The sequence below is a fragment of the Mesoplodon densirostris genome, chromosome 11, assembly GCF_025265405.1.
Source record: "Mesoplodon densirostris isolate mMesDen1 chromosome 11, mMesDen1 primary haplotype, whole genome shotgun sequence".
Taxonomy (NCBI): Eukaryota; Metazoa; Chordata; class Mammalia; order Artiodactyla; family Ziphiidae; genus Mesoplodon; species Mesoplodon densirostris.
The window spans coordinates 38,199,363-38,223,785 of record NC_082671.1 but is presented as its reverse complement, the minus strand read 5'-3'; the positions used below and the strand labels follow the sequence as shown (position 1 = coordinate 38,223,785).

General features: G+C 41.2%; 1 protein-coding gene across 1 annotated transcript in view; it reads right to left on the bottom strand.

Annotated features, from left to right (window-relative positions):
- The window catches only part of GNS (glucosamine (N-acetyl)-6-sulfatase), a 53,915-nt gene extending 30,196 nt beyond the window's left edge, over positions 1-23,719 (bottom strand). The window contains exons 1-9 of the mRNA XM_060112836.1: positions 23,357-23,719; positions 13,373-13,432; positions 9,845-10,051; positions 7,882-7,947; positions 7,353-7,451; positions 5,660-5,827; positions 3,942-4,024; positions 2,404-2,522; positions 584-687 (exon numbers count right to left, since the gene is read on the bottom strand). Of these exons, the coding sequence (XP_059968819.1) occupies positions 584-687; positions 2,404-2,522; positions 3,942-4,024; positions 5,660-5,827; positions 7,353-7,451; positions 7,882-7,947; positions 9,845-10,051; positions 13,373-13,432; positions 23,357-23,551 (1,101 nt within the window). The 5' untranslated portion in view covers positions 23,552-23,719. The remainder of the gene's footprint in view (positions 1-583; positions 688-2,403; positions 2,523-3,941; positions 4,025-5,659; positions 5,828-7,352; positions 7,452-7,881; positions 7,948-9,844; positions 10,052-13,372; positions 13,433-23,356) is intronic.
- Positions 23,720-24,423: the final 704 nt, after the last annotated feature.

Genomic DNA, 24,423 nt, shown 5'->3' with positions numbered 1-24,423 from the left:
ATAAAATAAGCTACAAGGTTATGTTGTACAACACCGGGAATACAGCCAATATTTTATTTTATTTTATTTTATTATTATTATTTTTTATTTATTTATTTTTTTTTGCTGTACGCGGGCCTCTCACTGCTGTGGCCTCTCCCGTTGCGGAGCACAGGCTCCGGACACACAGGCTCCGCGGCCATGGCTCGCGGGCCCAGCCGCTCCGCGGCATGTGGGATCTTCCGGGATCGGGGCACGAACCCGTGTCCCCTGCATCGGCAGGCGGACTCTCAACCACTGCGCCACCAGGGAAGCCCACAGCCAATATTTTAAAATAACTAAATGGAGTATGACCTTAAAAAATTGTGAATCACTATATTGTACCACTGTAACTTATAGAATATTGTACATCAACTATACTTCAATTAAAAAAAAAGAAAGAAAAAAGAATCACTGTTTGCAAGGCTTATAAATACACTTGCAAAAAAATCTTAAGCCAATCAGCCTTCATCCTCAAAGGAAGAGAAATTGAATTCAGCCTCCTCTTAGGAGGAAAAGCTTTCTTTCCTCAGGCAAATGTTACATCACCTTGTCAGCAACCTACCTTGCTTGTCTGATTTGGTTTGATCCCAGGCCCTCGAACCAACAATGGAACTTTGATATCAAACTCATACAGCTGTCTTTTGTCTATTGGCAAAGAAAACTGTCCTGAAAAAAAAAAAATGCATAGGGTAAAGATGGAGCCAAGATAGAAATGTCACTCATGCATGCATTCATTCAATAAACAGTAAAAATCAAAAACAGCCTTGTTCTACTAACTATGGGGTTTTAATGGAAAACTTAAATTTGCCTGGGTCTCTTATTACTACAAGGCAGGAAACAATGAGCTCATCTTTTTAAAAAATGCCTAGAGGGACACCCTGGTCTAAAATAGGCAAATTCAGCAAAAAGAATGACTAGAAAGTATTGAAGCAAAAATACGCTATTTATGTATGATACTCGACCTGATCACAATTGAATGAAGTTACTCTAAAAGCTGCTAAATAACGGGACAAAACCATTGATCCAGCCTTTCCTGAATAAACTATATTTCAAGATAACCAAACAGTTGATGAGGGGAATTTCCTGAGGAATTCCAGCCAGTAAATTCAGAAGGAAGGACAGAGTTATGAAGTCAATCTTTGCAATTTCTGAGGGAACAGATTTAAGCAACAATCATCAATGGAAGTTTTAGCCACAAAAGGTTCATAGGATGGGCTCAGGTTGATACCACATGAGCCATCAAACAGTAACAGCATCCCTAAAGTGAGGCAACCAGACACCCCAGTGGCATGATGTGAATGAAGCAATAAGAAGTACATAACAGCATCAACTAGAAAGCATTCTTGTTGAAAACGTGAACTTCTATTAAGACTCTAGATCTAACTACCAATCTATAGAAAATGTTGAGTATAGATAAACAAGTTAAGGCATCACATGAGCAATTAGCTACATCTGGAATGTGAGATACTCTCAAGGACAGAAGACGAGTTTTCCCAATAAATCGGTGGCAAAGGACAGCCTTAAGACACATAAAAACTAAAGGTAGCATGTGGACTTTGTGTAGGTTCTGATAGGTAATGAACTAATCAGATGCACAATCAAGTGTTGACATATGGAATCACAACATCTGGAGTTTCTTCAAAAACTTCTAGCTAAAAAAGAAACATGAAGAAGGTATGAGGAATTCAAAAGACTGGTGTCGTGCAGCTGAAAATCAAAGCTGGACAATGGGAGTTATTTTACTAGTCTCTACTGTGAGTGCTTAAAAATATTCATAACAGCACATAAAATGCCTAATCAATCTGCTCCTGTGCAAACAAACCTCAGATTAATTCCCTTCAAGTTTAGGAAATTTAAAAGAGTGGAGAAAGAAAAAAATACTGATTTTTAACTAGAGAAGGTCCAAGAAGAAAGGATGAAAGTCAAGGACATGGGGGTGATTCATACTGCAGTTGTGAAAAGACAAGAAACACAAAACAAAACTCACACACACCAAAACACCTCATTTCACAGGAAAGTTTTTCCCCAGGACAACCCTCTCGTGGTCTTCCTGTGTCAAATGTCATACCCCTATTCCGAGATCCACTGTCCTTAAAATCTTGCTCAATTTCTCACCTACGTCATAAAGCCTGCCTCTAACCCATCAAGCTCACTCTCTGCTCAGACTCTTAGAACACCATGTAATTCAGCCTGTGAAATAGCAAATAATGAAACCTGGTCTCTCACCAGGGGAAATGAATTGGCCCTCTAACCAGAGGGGCCCTGAGGGCAAGACCCTCCCTCTGGCCTGTCCACTGCTGCAAAAGGACAGAAGCTCCCTGCCAGTGCTACTGACTGAGCGAGAAAGGAAAGGCACCTCGCAAAGGTCATGGTGCCCCTTACCTGTGTGATAGCCATTGTCTGAGGTGTAAAAGATGTAGGTGTCATTGAGCTCCCTGCTGAACTCCAATCGCTTGACCAGCTTCTCCACAAGGTCATCAACTGACAGCAGAGTCTGCCACCTGGATGTGAACAGAGGGCAGCAATGGGACTTCAGAGACAATGGCTGAGGTACTGCCATCTTGCCAAAAAAGCAAAGTCCAAAAAACACCCCAAAAGCAAATCAAAACAAAAGAACTCCCAACCTCCTTCCCCAAAAAAACCCCTCAGAGCCACTCTCCCCAAAAGCTCAAATCCCCTATTTCCTTTCCTTCCATTCATTGCAAAACACAGATTAGAAAATTCCAGAACACAATTAGTTGATTCCAAATTTAACCGATTCTACAGAAATAAATGAGGCTTTTTATAACCAGTTAGCTTTATTATTTATCGTGGCTGGTGATGAGAATAAAAGACTATTGGAAGGGAAAGTTGTCAACTCAGCACTGGCTGATAGAGATGAATTCAGATAGACCTAGCTACAACAATGTTTAATGGTCGAACTAGGGGTCAGCAAACGATAGCCATGGGCCAAAGCTTGACCACTGTCTGTGTTTTTGTTTTTAACTGCGGTACAAAACACGTAACATAAAATTTACTGTTTTAACAATTTTTAAGTGTACAGGTCAGTAGCGTTAAGTATATTCACATAGTGGAACAGATCTCCAGAACCTTTTCACCTTGCAAATCTGAAACTCTACGCCCATGAAACAACAACTCGCTGTTTGCTTTATGTATAAAGTTTCATTGTAGGACAGCCATGCTCATTCGTTCTTGTCTTGTCCAGGACTGCTTTGCGCTCCAACAGCAGAGCTGAGCAACAGTGACACAGACTATACAGCCTACAAGCCTGTAATATTTACTATCTGGTCCTTCACAGAAAGTTTGCCAACCCCTGGTCTAAAACTAAATGCACCTTAAGAGAAAGTAAGAATTTCCTGGAAACTAAAAACTGCAAAGGCAAATATTCTGCTCTAGCCTATGCCTTTGGGTCTCAGGCAAATATTGGGGCTAATCTCTCACAAAGCGACCTTTTCTTTAGATATAGAAAATTGTTAAAAAAACCCAAATGGCCCCAATTTGCAATGTTTTAACAGGTCATAAAAACGGACTGTTTAATTAGACCTGAGGTCCAAAGGCCACCTTGTAGCTAAATGTAAAGACCTCTGGGGCTTCCCTGGTGGCGCAGTGGTTGAGAGTCTGCCTGCCGATGCAGGGGACACGGGTTCGTGCCCCGGTCTGGGAAGATCCCACATGCCGCGGAGCGGCTGGGCCCGTGAGCCATGGCCGCTGAGTCTGCGCGTCTGGAGCCTGTGCTCCGCAGCAGGAGAGGCCACAACAGTGAGAGGCCCGTGTACCGCCGGGAAAAAAAAAAAAAAAAGACCTCCCATCAGAGTCTCTCCCAACATCTTGCTACCCTCTGATTTTGTGCAGTTCCCTGTTCATGGGCTGCTTCTGAGGGTCCTCAAAGACCACCTAGACTGGAAAGGAGCAGCTCTTACCTTTTCCTAAATGCATTATCTAAAAACTGTATCGAAGAATTAGTCATTGGGGTCTTGGCTTGCCTAATTAACCAGTGCTTGTTCTAAAATTTAAAAGAAAAACAGAAGTTAACACCAAGTCACCACAGTCAAACTACTAGAATAGATAACGAAAAGGATCATTTACTCGAGCAAAAAAAGAACTAACTGGAGCCTGTTTAAGCAACTTCAGATTTTCCCTCCACCACCCACCCCCACTTCCTTCCCCTGTGTTCGTAAAAAAAACTTTCTGCAAATTATCACTCATTCTTTAGCTTCTTCTCATCACCTCCTTAATGGCAGAAGGCCTGGGCTCCTTTGTTAGCAGCTTTAATAAGAGATTTCGTGCAAGATACTGGAAACTACTAACCAGAAGATTAAATTTATAACTTGGGTCTACCACCCAAACTATAAAAGGATAAATATCCACTTTACCTTCCTCGAAGTTTTGCCTAATAAGTCATCATTCCATGGCCCTCTATTTTTCCTACCTAAGAGAGTGATCATCCTTGGACCTTGGGAAAAATTTCATCATAGCAATTTCCTAAAACTTCAAGTCCCAATCTAGAGGATTCTTCTCATATAAATAAAAAAGTCACAGTTAAAAAAAAAAAAACATTGCCAAATACCATTTATTCTCTCCTCCCCATTCATAAAACCCTAAGCTGCCATCTTGCAAACTGTGATCCTCAAAGCCTTCTTTAGTTAGCATGCTTCACAAATGCTACAGAGCATCTCTTCCTGTTGCAAATTCATGTCAGAACACGAATAACTGAGAAATCCTGTAGCAGAGTGACTTATTTAACCTGAAGTTTCTAACCTTACTTAGTCATGGGAACTTCTATGAACTTCTTTTGGAACACAGAGAGAATGGCACCCAGGTTTCAAACTCGGTTCACTCATCTTTAATGTCATCCATGGCAAGCACATGCCTACAATGTGCCAGGCAACATGCTAGACGCTTCTGTGTATTTTAATCCATACAAGAGTTGCAGGAGAGGTTAGGATCCCCGACTTTAGAGAGAAAAATGCAAGTTAAGCATCTTGCTCATGGTCAGGTGACTTAGCTAGAAAGCGGGTAATACGGACTCTTAACTCCAAGACTCATTCTTTCTACCACCTCGCAAGCAACTAAGATTTCTGGGTAACAGGCATGGGACAGTAGAAGCTTTCTGCCTTTGAACTAGCAAACTGCCCATCCCCTGTGCCATGGGAAGGGTAAGTGGCATACAAAGTGACCAGTATTTAGGTCATGGCCTGCTCTGGCTCATTTCTCCATTCAACTTTCCTTCCCAATCACGTTGCCCTGTGTCACCCCTCTTCTTCCTATGCCTCGGGCCTGGTAAGGGCCACCCAAAGGAGACTGCTGCAGGCCCAGCTCAGCCCCAAGGGACATGTCTCAGCCACTGCTGGGCAGGAGGAGTGCCAGCACAGAGGTTATCAAAAGAGCCTGTAGTCAGGAAAGATGGCATTTCTTTACCATTCTCCGCTGACTCTCCAGCTGCCCACTGGGTGTGTGGCAGGAACCTTACCTGACTTCTGAGGCAAGTGTATACTACCTAGTATATTAGTGACAGGTGCAATTACCTTTAAAAGATTTAGAAGGAAGACTAACTATATGATTCAAAGGCTCCCTGACAAGTATATTACACAATTAATCACATCGAGCATGGCTTAATGCAAGGGTTAGGGGAAGCTACCGTTCCATGGATGTTGAAGTTCTTGTTTCTTGGTGCAAAGACGTTCTGGAAGGTGTTCTGGTACTGAGGTGCAGCTGTCCAAGGCGAATGAGGTGCCGGAGTGGAGATCATCATGAAGAATGGCTCAGAGTTGGACTTGTAGTCCAGGAAGTCCAAGGAGACATTGGCCTGACATATACAAAGATTTGTCATTGCTTACCCTACCTCACAGTTGAGGACTTGATAGATACCTGTTCTCTGGTGAACAGGGGTACAGGGCCCTATTAGCTTTCCACCAATCTTAGCATACAATCTATGTCACAGTCACTTGCAAGTGTGTTGCTGGAACAGATCGTTTGGCTTTCAGGCAAACACAATAAAAAATTGAAAAGCACACCATCGAAGAAAGCAATTACGATTTTGATGATTTTACATGACCCCAAAATTGTTATGCCTCCCATAAGGAAAAAAAATAGTAATTTGGCCATTTTAATATTAACTTATATTAATGTAGCTTAGAGTATATACATTTATGCAGCTTAGAGTATATGCATTTGATGCTTTAAAGAACATAAAAAGAGAGTCAACCTAATTCACAACAGTGGGAAAAGTGAATTAAGTAATTTTACAAAAATATGTAGAGAGTAGATATCCTAAGTTGTGCCAGCTGAAGTAGCTAAACTAAATGAATAATATTAAGTCCAAATACACCACACCAGGGTTTTAATTTATATGGACTTAAAATTTTTCATTTGCTTCTCTGGAGATACTTTATAAAAATGAAAGCTTCCCACATACATGCTGTGTTTTTAATTTTCTAGTTGATTTACATCTTCATTTATTCCCAACACTAAACTCAAAAGATACTATCAATTTCTTATCACCATCCCATCCCCCTACTTTACTCCAGCCCTGTCAAGAAACCCTGTGGTTTCTCCAACCTGCCAGGCACACTCCTGGTTCAACACCCTCACACTTTTTGTTCCCTTTGCCTGTGGCACTCGTTCCCCTGATCTGTATAGCTCACTCTCATCTCCTTTAGGATTTTGCTTAAATGTTATCTAAGTAACTCCCATCCCCTGCTTTATTTCTCTAACTAATCGCCATCTAACAAGACAACACACACATGGGTAAATAAAATCCTCCACTAAAAGGTTACCGTCCACAGAATCAGGGACTTTGTTTCATTTACTGCTGAATACCTGCTATAATGGGTGCTGGAGTACTTGGTGAATGAATGCCCTATGGGGGCGCTGTCACTAGATACATCTTAGACAGGAAAGGACAGTCCCAAATTCCCGTCCTGATTTCAGTATTTTTTATATATAATATACAATGCCTGAAGAACTCCCCTATCCCTATCCCGCCACCCTCATGATGAAGCTGCCATCTTGTAGCCTGTGAGTAAAACTGGGGTCAAGAGTAGGAACCCCTACAAAGTAAAACCTCTTCAAAGTAATCTCTATAGTCTTAGAGATTAGCCTTTGGAAAAGGGATTTGCTGCTGGAATTTCAAGAACATTAGATCTGACCCTGGCTTAATTACAAAGAAAAACACCCTCAGGAGTTTTTAATCAGTTGGAAATATCATTTGGCGGTTAGACCACGTTATTATTCGTGTTACCCAACATTAACAAATACAAGTAAAGATTTTCTAGGCAGAGACTTTAATTAAACATGAGCTAAAGTGCAAGGAGAGAGCTTCAGTAACTCACCAAAACATCTGTCAGGTAGTCCACACTGTAGTTTTCACCATGCTTCCGTGCCTTCCCATTGATAGAGAGGGTATAATTATAGTATTTAGAATTCTTTTCCTATTAAAGAGAGGAAAGTAAGATTTTTTGTGAGGTCAGCACACAAAATGAAAATTGGAAACCATGCTGCGCTAAACTGTACTCTGTTTAAATAGTGATAAGACAAAAAAAAAAAAAGTCAAGTCAATATTGAATTGGACTTTATGACTAGGGTTTTATTAACTACTAGCATAGTTTCAATAATATGTCCTAGTTTAAAAAGCCAGAAATGGATCCGGTAGAACAGCAAAATATGTTGCTAAACCTTGTGGAATGCAAGAAAAGTATCCCACAAACAGGGTGACTCACAAATCAACAGACTTTCTTTTAAGGAGACAAAATGGTCAATCATAAAAGCAAACCAAATCATGTCAACATCAGAGCTACAGCAGAAAGTAAACAGCATCTGTAGGGCTGTGCAGAATTGTCACTGACTTTATTAATCACTCACCAAGGCATACCAGTAACTCCAGCCTAGAGGAACGTGTGCTAGTCCACCTGCATCTGGGGCTCCATACTGGAAAGCAAAACAAGCAGCGCATTAGAAGTCCTTAGGACATGACCAGACCAGAAGGAAACAGGAAACTTTCAGAATCTTTTTAGATCAGTGCCTGAAACATGGTAGGTACTCAATTTCCTCAAACACATAACAGTCAAAAAGTAAAGAACACTATCGTCCTAGGAACTTCTGAAGCAGGAGTTGGCGAACTATGGCTGGCAGGCCAAATCCAGCCTGCCTACTGTTCTGTGTGGCCAGCAAGCTAAGAATTTTCTTCCAAACATTAAAAAATATAAACACCAGTCAAAATCAACTATACTTGAATTAAAAAAAACAATCAAAAGAGGAATATTTCTGTGACAAGTTGCATGAGACTGAAATTTCAGTCACGGTGAAGCTTTACTGGAACACAGGCACACTCATTGGTTTATGTAAGTCTGTGGCTGCTTTCCTGCTACAACAGCAGAACTGTATAGTCACTATAGAGACATATGGCCTGCAAAGCCTGAAATATTTACTTCTGGCCCTTTACAGGGAAAGGCCACAAAGCTTAGGCCACATGGCTCATTTGCTGAGCTACTGATGGCCTAGACTAAATGGTCCAGCCAACCTTGTGGCTAACAGCCCAAATCATCAGACTACAAGCTACCAGCCTATCACTTCAGCTGTCCTGCTGGTGAAGTCTACTTTTGGACTCAATTTATCTGATGAGATGAATTAAGTGAAGAGACCACAGAATCATCCCATTTTATCTCGACAAGGCTTAATACTGCCCATTTAAGGCAGTGCCTCTAAGAACTAAATTTTTGTTTGTTTGTTTGTTTGTTTTTGGCTGTGTCTACGACATGTGGGATCTTAGTTCCCCAACCAGGGATCGAACCCGTGCCCCTTGCATTGGAAGCATAGAATCTTAAACACTGGATCGCCAGGGAAGTCCCCTAAGTCTTTGTATTTTGAAGAATTTCTAATTTTGTATACGTTAGATGATCTTCAACATGCAAAGTAGTGTAAGGTCTCTTTATGACCTATAGCTTTAACCCATCACACTGCTCATGATTCTTTTCAAACTGACTCATTTTTCATCAAACCCACAAGGCTGCAAATCCCCCAACTGTTGCGGGGAGGGGGAGAATTAACAAAATTCAGATCAGATATTAAGATCTCTAGCAACCACAGATAAACTACATAAGAAAACGTGCATCTTCTCTTTGTCCTGAATCCCCAGTTTTATTTTAAGAGATAACCCCAAACACTCTCAAACACATTACTTCTTTTAAGCCTGAACTTCGACTAAATGCTAAGGCCAATGTGGTGGACTCGAGGCCCTGAAATCTGGCCTTGGCAGGTCACAGTGAGGCCTCCCTCCATCCAGGCCCTTAAGGCCAGCACACTAACCACTCAGCCACATGCTTCAATGGCCTGAATGTCTCAGGCTCTGGGTGCTTTTCCTTCATCACTGATCTCTCCACAATCTGCTCTCAGGTTTCAGAAAATGGGTTAACCATTAAGCTGCTATAATTCAGGAAAAGATGCCCAGAGGAAAAAATACTTCACTCCACTCCTGATAAAAGGGGAAATGGAAACAAAGATACCATGACAACCAAAGGACAAGCAGAATTCTTGAGGAAAAGGGGGAATATGCATCAGACCACAGCAGTCCTAAGACAATTTTTAAACAAATGCTCCAGAGACTATTTAAAGAAAGAATAACCACAGTGCCCAAATCATGTAAATACGTTCATGTAAGTTCTGGTTTAACAGGCAGATTAAGAGAAAACAACATATACCAAAAACCGTTTAACATGACTTGAACGGGATGCTAATTAAAAAACAATTAACATGAATCATACTAATTCACATTCAAGAAGCTATTTTTAAAAAGAAAGAAAGGGAATAATTAGATCATTCAACATACCTCATTTAAGTATTTCCCTGCAAAAAAGGTTTGATAACCACACATTGATCTGAGAATTGCTGGGAAAGTATCTGGTTCTTGGATCTTCTGCCAAGACTTACTACTGCAGTTTCCCTCCAAAGTGTTGTTAACGACGTGATGGTTATGTGGGTATTTCCCTGTCAGGATACTGGCTCGGCTCGGACAGCAAAGAGCGCTTGGCACATACTACAAACGGAAGAGAAGCAAAAAAGGCAAAGTTACACAAGACAGACGGATTTCTCATCATTTCTAAATAGAAAACAAGCTGCTCAATGCTCCGAAGTCAAATTTCTAGTTTCCCATGGAATAGAGGTTTTCTTTATACATGACACATTTCAGAGCTGCTTTAAGTCCCCTAGTGGAGACAGTAAAGCAGATAGAACCCAGAAAACAGATTTCTTTTTCAGCTGGTTTCTTTCTACAGGATAACCTAAAGTTGTTCTAATTTCATCTGCCAAAGAAATATTTACATGCAAGGAATACAGCATGGTGGAAGCTAGGTCTTGAACAAAGATAAAGAATACTACTTGAATCTAATGTGGCAGAGAAGTAGAGGTTCATTTTCAGGCTGATCTGTAGCTTTATACATTTCTTGCATCACTTTATTCACTGGACACAAATTTCTTTCCTACTCTAATTATGTTTCTATTAGCTCCTGTGATCAACGGAATTACCCTATTCAACCCAATATTTGTCTAGGTCTTAATACTCATCACTGACCCACTTTACAGAAGGGTAATAGTAGCTTATACTCGCACCAGCAGGGAGGGAATGCTCATTTGAGCACGCCCTTGCCAGAATTACATATTATCCCTTTGAAATACTTAGCATTTCTTTGGCCTTTCAAACTGGATTTGGCATTTTTAAATACTGGTGAGGGGGCTTCCCTGGTGGCGCAGTGGTTGAGAGTCCGACTGCCGATGCAGGGGACACGGGTTTGTGCCCCAGTCTGGGAAGATCCCACGTGCCGCGGAGCGGCTGGGCCCGTGAGCCATGGCCGCTGAGCCTGCGCGTCTGGAGCCTGTGCTCCGCAACGGGAGAGGCCACAACAGTGAGAGGCCCGCGTACCGCAAAAAAAAAAAAAAAAAAAATACCGCTGAGGATGAATATTCTCCTCATGCGTACTGACCAACTGTGTTCATGTGAAAGGTTTGTTCATGTGCTTTGCACATTTCCCCCTCTTGTTACATAAAATTTGAGTTAAGGAAGGATTCAATCATGTTACAAATACTTCCCTATTTTTTTTTTTAATTTTATTTTTCCTTTCCTTTTTGCAGTACGTGGGCCTCTCACTGTTGTGGCCTCTCCCGTTGCGGAGCACAGGCTCCGGACGCGCAGGCTCAGCGGCCATGGCTCACGGGTCTAGCCGCTCCGCGGCACGTGGGATCCTCCCGGACTGGGGCACGAACCCGTGTCCCCTGCATCGGCAGGCGGACTCTCAACCACTGCGCCACCAGGGAAGCCCCTTCCCATTTTTTACTTTTGTTTTTTGATTTTGTTACATGTTTGACTTTTATAATTTTCACATTGGCAACTCTTTAAATTCTCTCCCTTTTATATTTCCTGACCTATTTTTTGGCCAATGCCACACTGCTCACTGGATCTTCATATTACATTTAGTATCCAGTGGGGAAATCTATTCCTTTAAACATTTTACCTTGATTATTCTAACCTACTTTTTTTTTTTTTTTTTTTTTGCAGTATGTGGGCCTCTCATTGTTGTGGCCTCTCCCGTTGCGAAGCACAGGCTCCGGACGTGCAGGCTCAGCAGCCATGGCTCACGGGCCCAGCCGCTCTGCGGCATGTGGGATCTTCCCAGACCGGGGCACGAACCCGTGTCCCCTGCATTGGCAGGTGGACTCTCAACCACTGCGTCACCAGGGAAGCCCCTAACCTACTTATTATTCCAGATAACTTTGGAATCACTTAATTCAGTCTAAAAAAAAATCTTGTTGGGATTCTGATTAGAGTAAGCATTTTATAATTTTGTGTCTTTCCACAGAAAACGATGTGCATATCTATGTATGAAGTATTGGGTTGGCCGAAAAGCTCGTTCGGGTTTTTCCGTAACATCATCTGTAATGAACTTTTTGGCCAACCCAATACTTTATCACTCACAAAATTTTGTAACTACATTTATAGGTCTTAACCATTACTGGCCACCACCAGCTATTCCTAGAGTCTGTATTTTCCTGCTGTACAAGTGGGATCTTCTCTCCCCCATGTTTCTCTAACTAGTTATATGGAAGAAAGTTACTTCTATTTTTTCATTTCTACCTTACTAAATTCTATTAATTTAAAAAGTTTTCCAACAACTCTATGTTTTCTAGGCAGAAAATCCAGACAAGTGGAAATAACAATTTTTGTCTTTTTCCAGTACTTTTACCTCTGAATTCCACAAGACCTATGCCAACGACTAGACAGTTCAGAAGAACATTAAGTAAGAGATACTGGGCCCTTGTCTCTACCCTAACAGCAGTGCTCTGAGACTTTAACCTTAACTGTAAGTTGTGCTATTTGTTTGAAATATTCGTCATAGTACGGATGTAACAGTTTAATAAGTTACAAGGAAAGGATGCCAACATTTCAGAGGACTTTCAAGCATCCATTGAGATGAGTATCTGATTTTCCTCCTTCTAACCACTGATATGTTGGTGAACAATATAATAACCACCATTATGTAGTGTTACTTACTCTAAGTTAGGCACTGATATAAGTGCTTGCTTTACATGTAACAATCCATTTAACCTCTGAGACAGGGTTTAGTATCCCTATTTACAAATGGGGAAACCAAAGGCCAAAAAGGTTAATAAGTTGCCCAAGGTCGCACAGCTAGGAGAGAGGCAGAGACAACATTCAAAACAGGGTCATCTGGTTCCAGAGTCTGCTCTTAACCACAACACTGTGCTGCTGTTCAATGGATTTCCTGATATTAAGCTGGGCTACCACTGACTTGGTTATGAGCATGGTTCCTGAATTTGATTTGTTAGTATTTTATTTTGGATCTTTGTATTTATGTTTACACATGTACATATACACATATATTTGTATTTACATATATGTACACACACATGTACACACAGTTGTTGTTGGGTTTCTTTCATTTTGCTGCTATTATCTTTGTTAGGTTTGGCTATCAGGGTTAATTGGGTTTTGTAGAGTAGCCTGCAAGCTTTTACATGGAACATTTTACACAGTACAAATGTTAACAGTTTCTTACGATCCATTTTCAAACCTCAAACAGTGAAGTTTTAAATAAACTTCTCTAGTTCTGAGTTGTAGATGAGAATGGCTTACAAAATACCTGTAATTAATCTTCAACTGTTAAGAAGTAATATTTCAATTAAACAAATTTATATAACATTAAATAGACTCCTTCCCTCAGATCAGGCATTTAATTAGAAAAAAATCACAGAAATTACAGTAGACTACCCAAAAGAAAGTGTTTCTTCTTAGAACATAAACACAGTTAAAGTCTAACAAAATTAAATCAGCTTCAAAACTTACAGCACTGGAGAAAGTCATCCCCATTCCTCCAATGAGAGCCTTGGTTTTCTTTAGTGGTGTCTGTAAAGTAAACAGTTATCTATTGAACAATTTCTTCCAATAAACTAAAACACACAGAACAAAATTCGTGTTTTTTTGTATCTTACTCTCAACCTTTTATTCCCAAATGATCAGCTCTATCTGACACTAAGGAACAGCCATGTGTCCCATGCGATTCTGGAGATGAACCAAACAAGTTTGGTTACGGTCAGTTATGTCCTGTGCAAAAGTTCAGGGAGTTATAGCACTTGCAGGAAGGGAAAGTTCACAGCTCATGGCATTATTTTAGCAATGTTGATTTCAATGTAATGAAATTTTGGTGCCCGTCTCTTATTTGTCACCAGCTGCCTTACAAACAGGTGGGGCAGATCTACCTCTATTAATTCATCTTTAGAAGCAGGATATGGAAAATGATATGAAAGGAGCCTTCCATCCTTTAAAACAGAAATAAAACAACACTTAGGTTCTGAAAGCCAGACAAGGCCCCGACACTAACTCAAATATCAGGCACTCGGTGGTGAAGCCCAGATGCACACTCTTAGACTATAAGCTCATGGCCCTCTGCACTAGACCAACCACCACCTCAGGCAAAGACTTGAACTAAGTGGCAAACACATATACAGAAAACCTTGTCAAGCAAAAGACTAGTCAGAAAATTATTTCATTTATATTCTTGCTTTTTATCTTTTACTCAAAACTTAAGATCCTGACAAGTATAGAGAACAACTAGTTTCAAATCCTAGAGCGAGGATGAAAAGTATGAAGATGGTCACTTAGATATAAATAATAACAATAAAAAATACTAACAATCTCTATCGAGATTCCAGACAGCAAGAAAAGACGATGTGAAGAAACTTATTTCAGTTGTATTATGAGTCAGTTCATAACGATTCTCAAGTTCCTGTGAAAGCTGAGACCATACTGAACACAGTTTTAAGTGTATTTTGTTGTGTAATAATTTCTTAAAGACTAATAACACAAATACATAACCATGTTAATAAGGGGGTCATTTTCAATACTGTAAAAAAGTTATCCCCATTGTTTTATACAGATGATAGAAAACCTAAGTAACCCATTAGCTAGAGAATTCTAACTTATTCAGGAATTTTGAAAACTCATGTGACAAAATTCAACATCCATTTATGATAAAAACTCTCAAAGTGGATATAGAGGGAATGTGCCTCAACATAATAAGGCCATATATAACAAGTCCACAGCTAACATCCTACTCAACAGTGAAAAAATGCAAGTTTTTCCTCTAGGATCAGGAATAAGACAAGGATGCCCACTCTTGCCATTTTTATTCAACCTAGCATTGGAAGTCCTAGCCACAGCAATTAGACAAGAAAAAGAAAAGGAATCCAAATTGCAAAGGAAGAACTAAAACTATCACTGTCTGCAGATGACATAATACTATACATAGAAAATCCTAAAGACATCACCAAAAAACTAGAGCTCATCAATGAATCTGGTAGGGTTGCACGATACAAAGTTGATATACAGTTAATGTTAATACAATTAATATAGTGTTGCACTTCTATACAGTAACCGTGAACTATCAGAAAGAGAAATTAAGGAAACAATCCCATTTACAATCACATCAAAAAGAATAAAAGACCTAGAAATAAACCTACCTAGTGAAGTAAAAGACCTGTACTCAGAAAATTATAAGGGACTGATGAAAGAAATTGGAGATTACACAAATAGATGGCAAGATATACCATGTTCATGGATTGGAAGAATTCATATTGTTAAACTGACCATACTACCCAAGGCAATCTGCACATTCAACACAATCCCTATCAAAATATCAATGGCATTTTTCACAGTACTAGAACAAATAATTTAAAAATTTGTATGGAAACACAAAACACCCTGAATAGCTAGAATAACCTTGAGAAAGAAGAACAAAGCTGGAGGTATCATGCTCCCTGACTCCAGACTATACTAAAAGCTACAGTAATCAAAGCAGTATGGTGGGACTTCCCTGGTGGCACAGTGGTTAAGAATCTGCCTGCCAATGCAGGGGACACAGGTTCGATCCCTGGTCTGGGAAGATCCCACATGCTGTGGAGCAACTAAGCCCGTGTGCCACAACTACGGAGCCTTCACTCTAGAGCCTGAGAGCCACAACTACTGAGCCTGTGTGTCTCAAGCCTGTGCTCCACAACAAGAGAAGCCACTGCAAGATGCAACTAGACAAAGCCCATGCACAGCAACAAAGACCCAAAGCAGCCAAAAAAAAAAAAAAAAAAAAAAAGCAGTATGGTACTGGCACAAAAACAGACATGTAAATCAATGGAACAGAATAGAGAGCCCAGAAATAAACCCATGCACTTATGGTCAATTAATTTACAACAAAGGAGGCAAAAATACACAATGGAAAAAAGACAGTCTCTTCATTAAGTGGTGCTGCCAAAACTGGACGGCTTCATGTAAAAGAATGAAATTAGAAAATTTTCTCACACCATATACAAAAATAAACTCAAAATGGCTTAAAGACTTAAATATAAAACATGACAACATAAAACTCCTAGAAGAAAACACAGGTGAAACATTCTCTGACATAAATTGTAGCAATATTTGCTTAGATCAGTCTTCCAAGGCAAAAGAAATAAAAGCAAAAATAAACAAATGGGACCTAATCAAACTTATAAGCTTTGTACAGCAAAGGAAACCATAAACAAAACAAAAAGACAACATGCTGGGAGAAAATATTTGCAAACGTTGCAACCAACAAGGGGTTAATTTCCAAAATATACAAACAGCTTATGTCAATATCAAAAAAAAAAAAAAAAAACAAACCCCAAAGAACCCAATCAAAAAATGGGCAGAAGACCTAAATAGACATTTCTCCAAAGACGACATACAGATGGCCAACAGGCACATGAAAACATGCTCAACATCATTAATGATTAGAGAAACATAAATTGAAACTACAATGTGGTATTACTGTATTACCTCACACCAATCAGAATGGCCATCGTCAAAAAGCCTACAAATAATAAATGCTGGAAAGGGTGTGGAGAAAAGGGAACCTTCCTACACTGTTGGTGGGAATGTAAATTGGTGCAGCCACTACAGAAAACAGTATGGAGGTTCCTTAAAAAACTAAAAGTATAGTTATGACATGATCCAGCAATCTCACTCCTCAGCCTGTGTCTGGAAAAGACAAAAAACTCTAATTTGAAAAGATACATGCACCCCAATGTACACAGTGGCACTATTTATAATAGCCAAGACATGGAAGCAACCTAAATGTCCATCAACAGATGAACAGATAAAGAAGATGTGGTATACATATATACAGTGGAATATTACTCAGCTACAAAAAAGAATGGAATTTTGCCATTTGCAGCAACGTGGATGGACCTAAAGATTATCATACTAAGTTAGGTAAGTCAGACAGAGAAAGACATATAATATTATATGGTATCACTTTTATGTGGAATCTAGAAAAAATAATACAAATGAACTCATTTACAAAACAGAAACAGACTCACAGACATAGAAAACAAACTTATGGTTAGCAAAGTGGGGGTGTGTGAAGAGATAAATTAGGAGTATGGGAGTATATATAAAACAGATAAAAAACAAGGATTTGGGCCTCCCTGGTGGCGCAAGTGTTTGAGAGTCCGCCTGCCGATGCAGGGGATACGGGTTCGTGCCCCGGTCTGGGAGGATCCCATATGCCGCGGAGCGGCTGGGCCCGTGAGCCATGGCCGCTGAGCCTGCGCGTCCGGAGCCTGCGCGTCCGGAGCCTGTGCTCCGCAACGGGGGAGGCCACAACAGTGAGAGGCCCGCATACCGCAAAAAAAAAAAAAACAAAAAAAAACCAAAAAAAAAAAACAAAAAAAAAAAACACAAGGATTTACTGTATAGCACAGGGAACTATACTCAATTATCTTGTAATAAGCTATAATGGAAAAGAATCTGAAAAAGAATATATATATATTTATGACTAAATTCCTTTGCTGTACACCTGAAACACAACATTGTAAATCAACTCTAGCTCAATTAAAGAATAAAAAAAAAGCTTCTGTAGAGCCAAGAAAACCATTAACAAAATGAAAAGGCAACTTATACTGAATGGGAGAAAATATTTGCAAGTCATATATTTAATAAAGGGTTAATATGCAAAATATATAAAAAACTCATACAATTCAATAGCAGAAAAACAGCCAATTAACAAATGGGGAGAGGGGATGTCCCTGGTGGTCCAGTGGTAAAGAATCTGTCTTATAATGCAGGGGACGCAGGTTTGATCCCTGGTCAGGGAGCTAAGATCCCACATGCCACGGGGCAACTAAGCCTGTGCACCACAACTACTGAGCTCATGCGCCTCAACTAGAGAGCCTGCATGCCACAAACTACAGAGCCCATGCACTCTAGAGCCCACACACCACAACTACAAAGCCCATGCGCCCTGGAGCCTGTGCACCACAAATAGAGAAGAGAAAACCCAAACGCTACAACTAGAGAAGCCCGTGCACTGCAACGAAAGATCCCTCATGCCTCAATGAAGATCCTGTGTGCTGCAAGTAAGACCGGACGCAGCCATAAATAAGTAAGTAAGTAAGTAAGTAAGTAAGTAAATAAATAAATAAATAAAGTCTTAAAACAAAACGGGCAGAGGATCTGAAAAGACATTTTTCTAAAAAAGACATACAAGTGGCCAACAGGTAAATGAAAAGATGTTTAACATCACTAATTGTCAGGGAAATGCAAATCAAAACCACAATGAGCTAGCACCTCACACCTGTTAGCAAGGCTGCATCAAAAAGACGAGATAAAAAGTGTTGGTAAGGATGTAGACAATAGGGAACCCTTGTGCAATTGTTGGTGGGAATGTAAACTGGTTCAGCCAGTATGAAAAATCATGTGGGGGTTACTCAAAAAATTAACAATAGAACTACCATATGGTCCAGCAAATCCACTGAGTATTTATCTGAAGAAAATGAAACAGTAACTCAAAGATATATATACCCCCATGTTCACTGTAGCATTATTGACAATAGCCAAGACAATGGAAACAACCTAAATGTCCATCAATGGATGAATGGAAAGGAAGATGTGGTATATATATACAACGGAATATTACTGAGTCATAAAAAAGAATGAAATATTGCCACTTTGATAACATGGGTAGACTCTGAGGGCATTATGCTAAGTGAATTAAGTCAGAGAAAGACAAATACTGTATAACCTCACTTGTATGTGGAATCTAAAAAAACAAGAAAACCCAAGTTCAGATACAGAGATCGGACTAGTGGTTGCCAGAGACAGGAAGTGGGGGGTGAGGGTGGGTGCAGTGAAATGAGTGAAGGGTGTCCAAAGGTAAAAACTTATAGTTATAAAGAAGGCATGGGGATGTCATGCACAGCATGGCAACTACAGCTAATAATATTGTATTGCACGTTTGAAAGTGGCTAAGAGAGTAGATCTTAAAAGTTCTCATCACAAGAAAAAAAAATCTGTAACTATACATTATGATGAATGTTCACTATATTTATTGCTGTGATCATTTTGCAATATATACAAATATCACTATGTTGTACACCTGAAACTAACATAATGTTTTTTGTCAATTACACCTCAATAAAAGAAATAAATTTAAAGAAAAAAAAAGTCTTTGATGATTTTCAATAGATCCGCAATAGGTTCCCAGGGGATGCTAGAGATACATAAGGTCTTTGCTAACCTTCAGAAGGAATGTCACCAGCCATGATTTCCCACAAAACATCACTGGGTGCTATCCTCAAGTAAAAAACACTGGGCTGAATGAAACACTGGTTTGATCAAGAATCTGAGTTACAGTGAGTACACAGGCAGGGGAAACAGGAATGCAAAGTATAAATAGGAAGAGGACTATGTGAGCTGATTATAGGGAACAATGGTCAAATTGTCCGGTATTTATGCAAAGCTACTGAAGAATATCTGATTTATAGTAAGACTAAATTGTGTGATTATAACACATTTACTAAACACTTAATGTGTGCCAGGCATTGATCTAGGCAATGGTGGACAAAAGATAGAAGGTCCCTGCCCTCATGATCCTTGTACTCAAACAACAGGTAAACAAACAATTATTTCAGGCAGTGAAGAGTACTATAAACCAGGACCGTGTGCTTGCAGGTGATGAGAGGAAAGGGGAAAACTACTTTCAACGGGTGGTCAGGAAAGGCCTCTCTCAGGATGTAACTTCAGTACTGAGGGTCACATGATGAGTCAGCCAGGCAAAGCTCCAGAAGAAGATGCTTTCAGGTTGAGTGAACAAGTAATATGCTGCCAGAGAAGGAAAGCAACACATGTGAGCGCAGAACAAAGGCCAGCGTGCTAGAAGCAGCAGCACAGTAAGTAAAGGGAAGAATGGGGTAATAAGACAAGGTCAGAGAGGTAGGCAGGAGTCAGATGATGACGCAGGGCTGCATAGGAACTCAGATTCTAGTTTAAGTAAGAAATGTATATTAATAACCATAACCTTTATACTGCTAATGCTAGTACAAGTGATAACCATACTCTGTGCTTAATCAAACAAGTCCCAAACAGGAAACCACACTGTACCAAAAAACGTGTATGTGTGTCCATGCTAACCTGAATGATAAAGTGGATCCTTAAGATCTAAGCAAAGATAGTGGCTGGTCACGTTAAGGCCAAACTACATTCTTTAAGAAACAGACAATCTTACACTTGCATATGACTAATGTGCTACTTTATTCATCTGAAGCAAAAAAAACCCCTAAGGAGTCATCTGCTTTCCTGGGCCCCATATACAGCTGCTCTGAAATAAAGTTTTGACAATTCGGATAATTCTATGGCTAACTATTTTTTTGTGTGTGTGGTATGCGGGCCTCTCACTGCTGTGGCCTCTCTCGTTGTGAAGCACAGGCTCCGGATGCGCAGGCTCAGCAGACATGGCTCAAGGGCCCAGCCGCTCCGCGGCATGTGGGATCCTCCCGGACCGGGGCACGAACCCGTATCCCCTGCATCAGCAGGTGGACTCTCAACCACTGCGCCATCAGGGAAGCCCTATGGCTAACTTTTAACAATGAAAGATCACTTTGCCTTAAGCAAAGACATGATGTATTCATTCTTTCCCTACATCTCCTTCCCTCACTTGCTTGAGGTTTTGACCAAGTGTCAGTTTTTCTAGAGAATGATTTTAAAAATAGCAACCTGTGCTTCAGTGTAGAACAGTGTGTCCATCACAGCATAACAACATTCAAGTAAAATCAAGAAGCGGATGAACAGTTCCCTGGGCAAAAACGAAAAATGGAGTCCCACAGATGAAAGCTACAACAAATACAATGAACTGTTAAAGATGATGCTACCATATAAAAGACTACTTCAAAGATGATCGCAAGGTTCCACATCAAACCACAATCATACAAGTGCTATAATCCTTTGACCTGAGTTAGTCTGGGGGACTGATACTGGTTTACTTGCCAACTATGGCAGCAATTCATGATCTTTTTTTGGGTCAGAGACCTCCCTTTCTCCATAAAAATGAAAATAATACACACGAAGTATTATGTGTAAATTAAGGAGTTCCATGTCACCTGAAGAAATCTCTGATCTATGGTGTGACTATGCTGATGTGGGTATGTGGAATGACATCTGGTAAATCAGTATTACCACAGTATTCTAGAATAGGAGAAAAAGCATATAATCTCAGGGCTCTCACACTCTAATTTAAGACACCAGACTTTGCCCCTTATTATAGCTACTATATGAACCATGGCCAAGTTACTTAACCCCTTCTAAGTTTTAGTTTCTCCTTTTTTAAGATAAGGACAATACCTACAGCAGAGGATTCCTGTGATAACTGAAGCACTGTATAAAACACTTCACACTCTGACTAGCTCCAAGTAGGTTCTCAAATGCTGTTCTTTCTTAGCTCTTCCCTTTCAAGTCCTGTTTGACAATTAGTGGTATTTAGAGTATTCTGTAAAAGGTTACAGGAGAAGACAGAATTCTCCAGAAAACTGGGAGTATTAAATTTGACTTTTCCCCTCCACTTAATTTTGGCTCTTCTCTCCAGCACAAACATCCGTATAAAAGAATCTGCTACTGGTTTAAAGGAGCAAATAGGATTAACAGGCTAAAGGGAAGAAACCTCAAATATACACAGACCACACTGGTGGTCTACGAGAATTGAAGAAACTGAATTCTGAATACCTTATATTTAAGTGATGGATTTTATTTTCAACAGAGCCGTGAAAGCTGGGTCTTTTAATTAAGTCACTAAACCGTTATTAAGTTTTGATAGAGATGGCTTGCTTTTTCTGGACAAAACACTTCAAAAGCACACACACAAATCTGTTTTAAAAGGAGTTTTGTGTGGAGGATAAGTGTAGCAGTTGGAATGGTGGAAAAAACAAAGTAAAATCCAGGAGGGCCATTAAGTCAAGACTCTTCATTGTCAGTGGGGCTGGGTAGAAACTAAAAGGCAATGAGGTACATGTGGCAGGAACCAGAGGGGAGTCAAAACGCAAGCATCTTAAACATCATTTAGAAAAGACTCTCATACCCTTGAACACAGCCCTGAGGAAGAAATACATTTTAATGCACAACTAAGACATATCTATATATGGATATGCTTACCTTGACCTCATGTATCACACAGACATTTTCTATTCTACTCTATTCCACAGGGAAGTAAAAATGCTGGTAGCTACTCACTAAACTGATTTCACAACTCACTTATGGGTTGAAATCAGCAGTTTGAAAGACACTCAGCTAGGGTGTTCCCACACAGTAAAAGTTAGGAACCTCGTGCCTCAAGTGTTTTCATAGCATTTAGCTGAAAGCAAAAAGGGAACCGAAAGGAAGAAAGCAATAAATCACTTGTTTTTAAAAAGGTAAGAGTGGGCTTCCCTGGTGGCACAGTGGTTGAGAATCCACCTGCCAATGCAGGGGACACGGGTTCGAGCCCTGGTCTGGGAGGATCCCACATGCCGTGGAGCAACTAGGCCCGTGAGCCACAACCTGCGCGTCTGGAGCCTGTGCTCCGCAACAAGAGAGGCCGTGATAGTGAGAGGCCCGCGCACCGCGATGAAGAGTGGCCCCCGCTTGCCACAACTAGAGAAAGCCCTCGCACAGAAACGAAGACCCAACACAGCAAAAATAAATAAATTTAAAAAGGTAAGAGTAATGCCATACCCAGGATGAAAGCACTCGCCAGGATTTTGTCTGGACTGCTGCAACTACTCATGAGCCTGGGGCAAGCCACTTTCTAGGACTCCGTGAGTAGGGGGTTGGGTAGATGTTCTTGAAGGTCACAAATTCGAGAATTCTAAGATCCAGAAGCAAAATTCACTCTGGGAAAGAATGAAATCTCAGAACCCCACCCATCTGATATAAAACGGAACGCTGACAGTATCTAATGCATCAGCCAGGTGTTCAATTAGGCTAATTGAATTTTCTTGATTCTTGTGAGGCAAAGCACACCCTGAAGAGTTCTACAACCTACCAGAATAGTTCATATCAGCGCTTATTTTATAAATATCAGGCACAGACACTGCACACAGGGTCAAATGCTGAAGTGGCCTAGGTTCCTCAAAGAGGGGCTGGATTTGTCCTCTAACCTGAAAGACAAACAATCAAGGCTGGCGTGCTCTTAGCCAGCACCTGCTCCTCATTGGTTCATCCCATCCCTAACAGGCGTCCACATGTTTGTCTTGAGACGTGAAGCAAACTCCTCAGCAGTAAGGTCTAGACTAGAAGCTCTGTGTGGTGCGTGCATGTGTGTGGACCCAGGAGAGACTCGGGGGAAAGAGGAAATAGAGCCCCGCAGCTCCATAAGCCTGCGCAAAGGGCCTGGCGCGGCAAAAGCAAACCTACCGAGGGTCGAGGCAGCTAGTTAGAAATGGGGAACGAGGGCCAGAAACCAGGGAGTCAGCCCGGGAGATGGAGGGGCGGGGCAGAAACAGAAAGAAGAGTTACCATGCCGCCGAGCACTTCGTCCTGGTCGTCGGCGAGAAGCAGCACCACATTGGGCCTCCGAGAGCCCGCCGCCGCCCCGGAGACCCCCAGGCAGCCTCCCAGCAGCAACAGCAGCAGCGGCGCTGAGCTGCAGTAGGGCAGGTGGCGAGGGCTGCCCCGCCGGGGCACACCCAGGGCCAGAGGCAGGCGCCGCATGGCGGACAGGGTTCCGGGGGAGACCCCGGGCGGAGGGGAAAGACGTGCAGAAAGCTAGAGAGCGAAAAAGCCACGAGCAGCTGGAAAAAAAAAAGACTGCACTGTGAAGGCCGGGGTCTGCGGTCAGGCGTTTTCTACCGGGCGCGATCACGTGAACCGGGGGCAGGAGGCGGAGCACGCCATGCGGTCACGTGACGGGCGGAGGGGCGGGGCTCCGGACCGAAAGGAAGAGGGGAGACAGCAGCAGGGAGGGAAACCCGGAAGTGGGCGGAAAAGGGGGAAAAGCCATAGGGGAGCAGGACCCGAGCTTGCTCCCGACTCAGGCGGGGGTTGGGTTTTGGTAGGACCCGTTCCAGAGCGCTTTGTTCAGGGATTAAAATGGTGGGGGGACGATCAGATAAGAGGGGTAGGGAATCAGCCAATAGGAAGCAGTTAAGAGAAAGGAGGAATGTGCCTACGAGGTAGTAAGATTCGCTGGTGGGCAAAGTCTGGGCCGTACCCTATTTAATCCCCGAGTCAACAACACTTATTGAGTGCCTTATATTTAATCGCTTTTAATTTTACCTACAACTCAGTTTAACTCCAAGCCTGGTTATGCTGTTCCTCAGCTGATATCGTGGTTTCAAACAAACGATTTAGGGATATTCTGACAGCCTAATATTCCTTGATGAATTTTGGAATATTTACCCTAACATTAAATTGGTGAATTTAAATTTTTATTTATTTATTTATTTTTGGCTGCGTTGGGTCTTCGTTGCTGCTCACTGGCTTTCTCTAGTTTCAGCGAGTGGAAGCTACTCTTCGTCGCGGTGCGCGGGCTTCTCATTACGGTGGCTTCTCTTGTTGAGGAGCACGGGCTCTAGGAGTGCGGG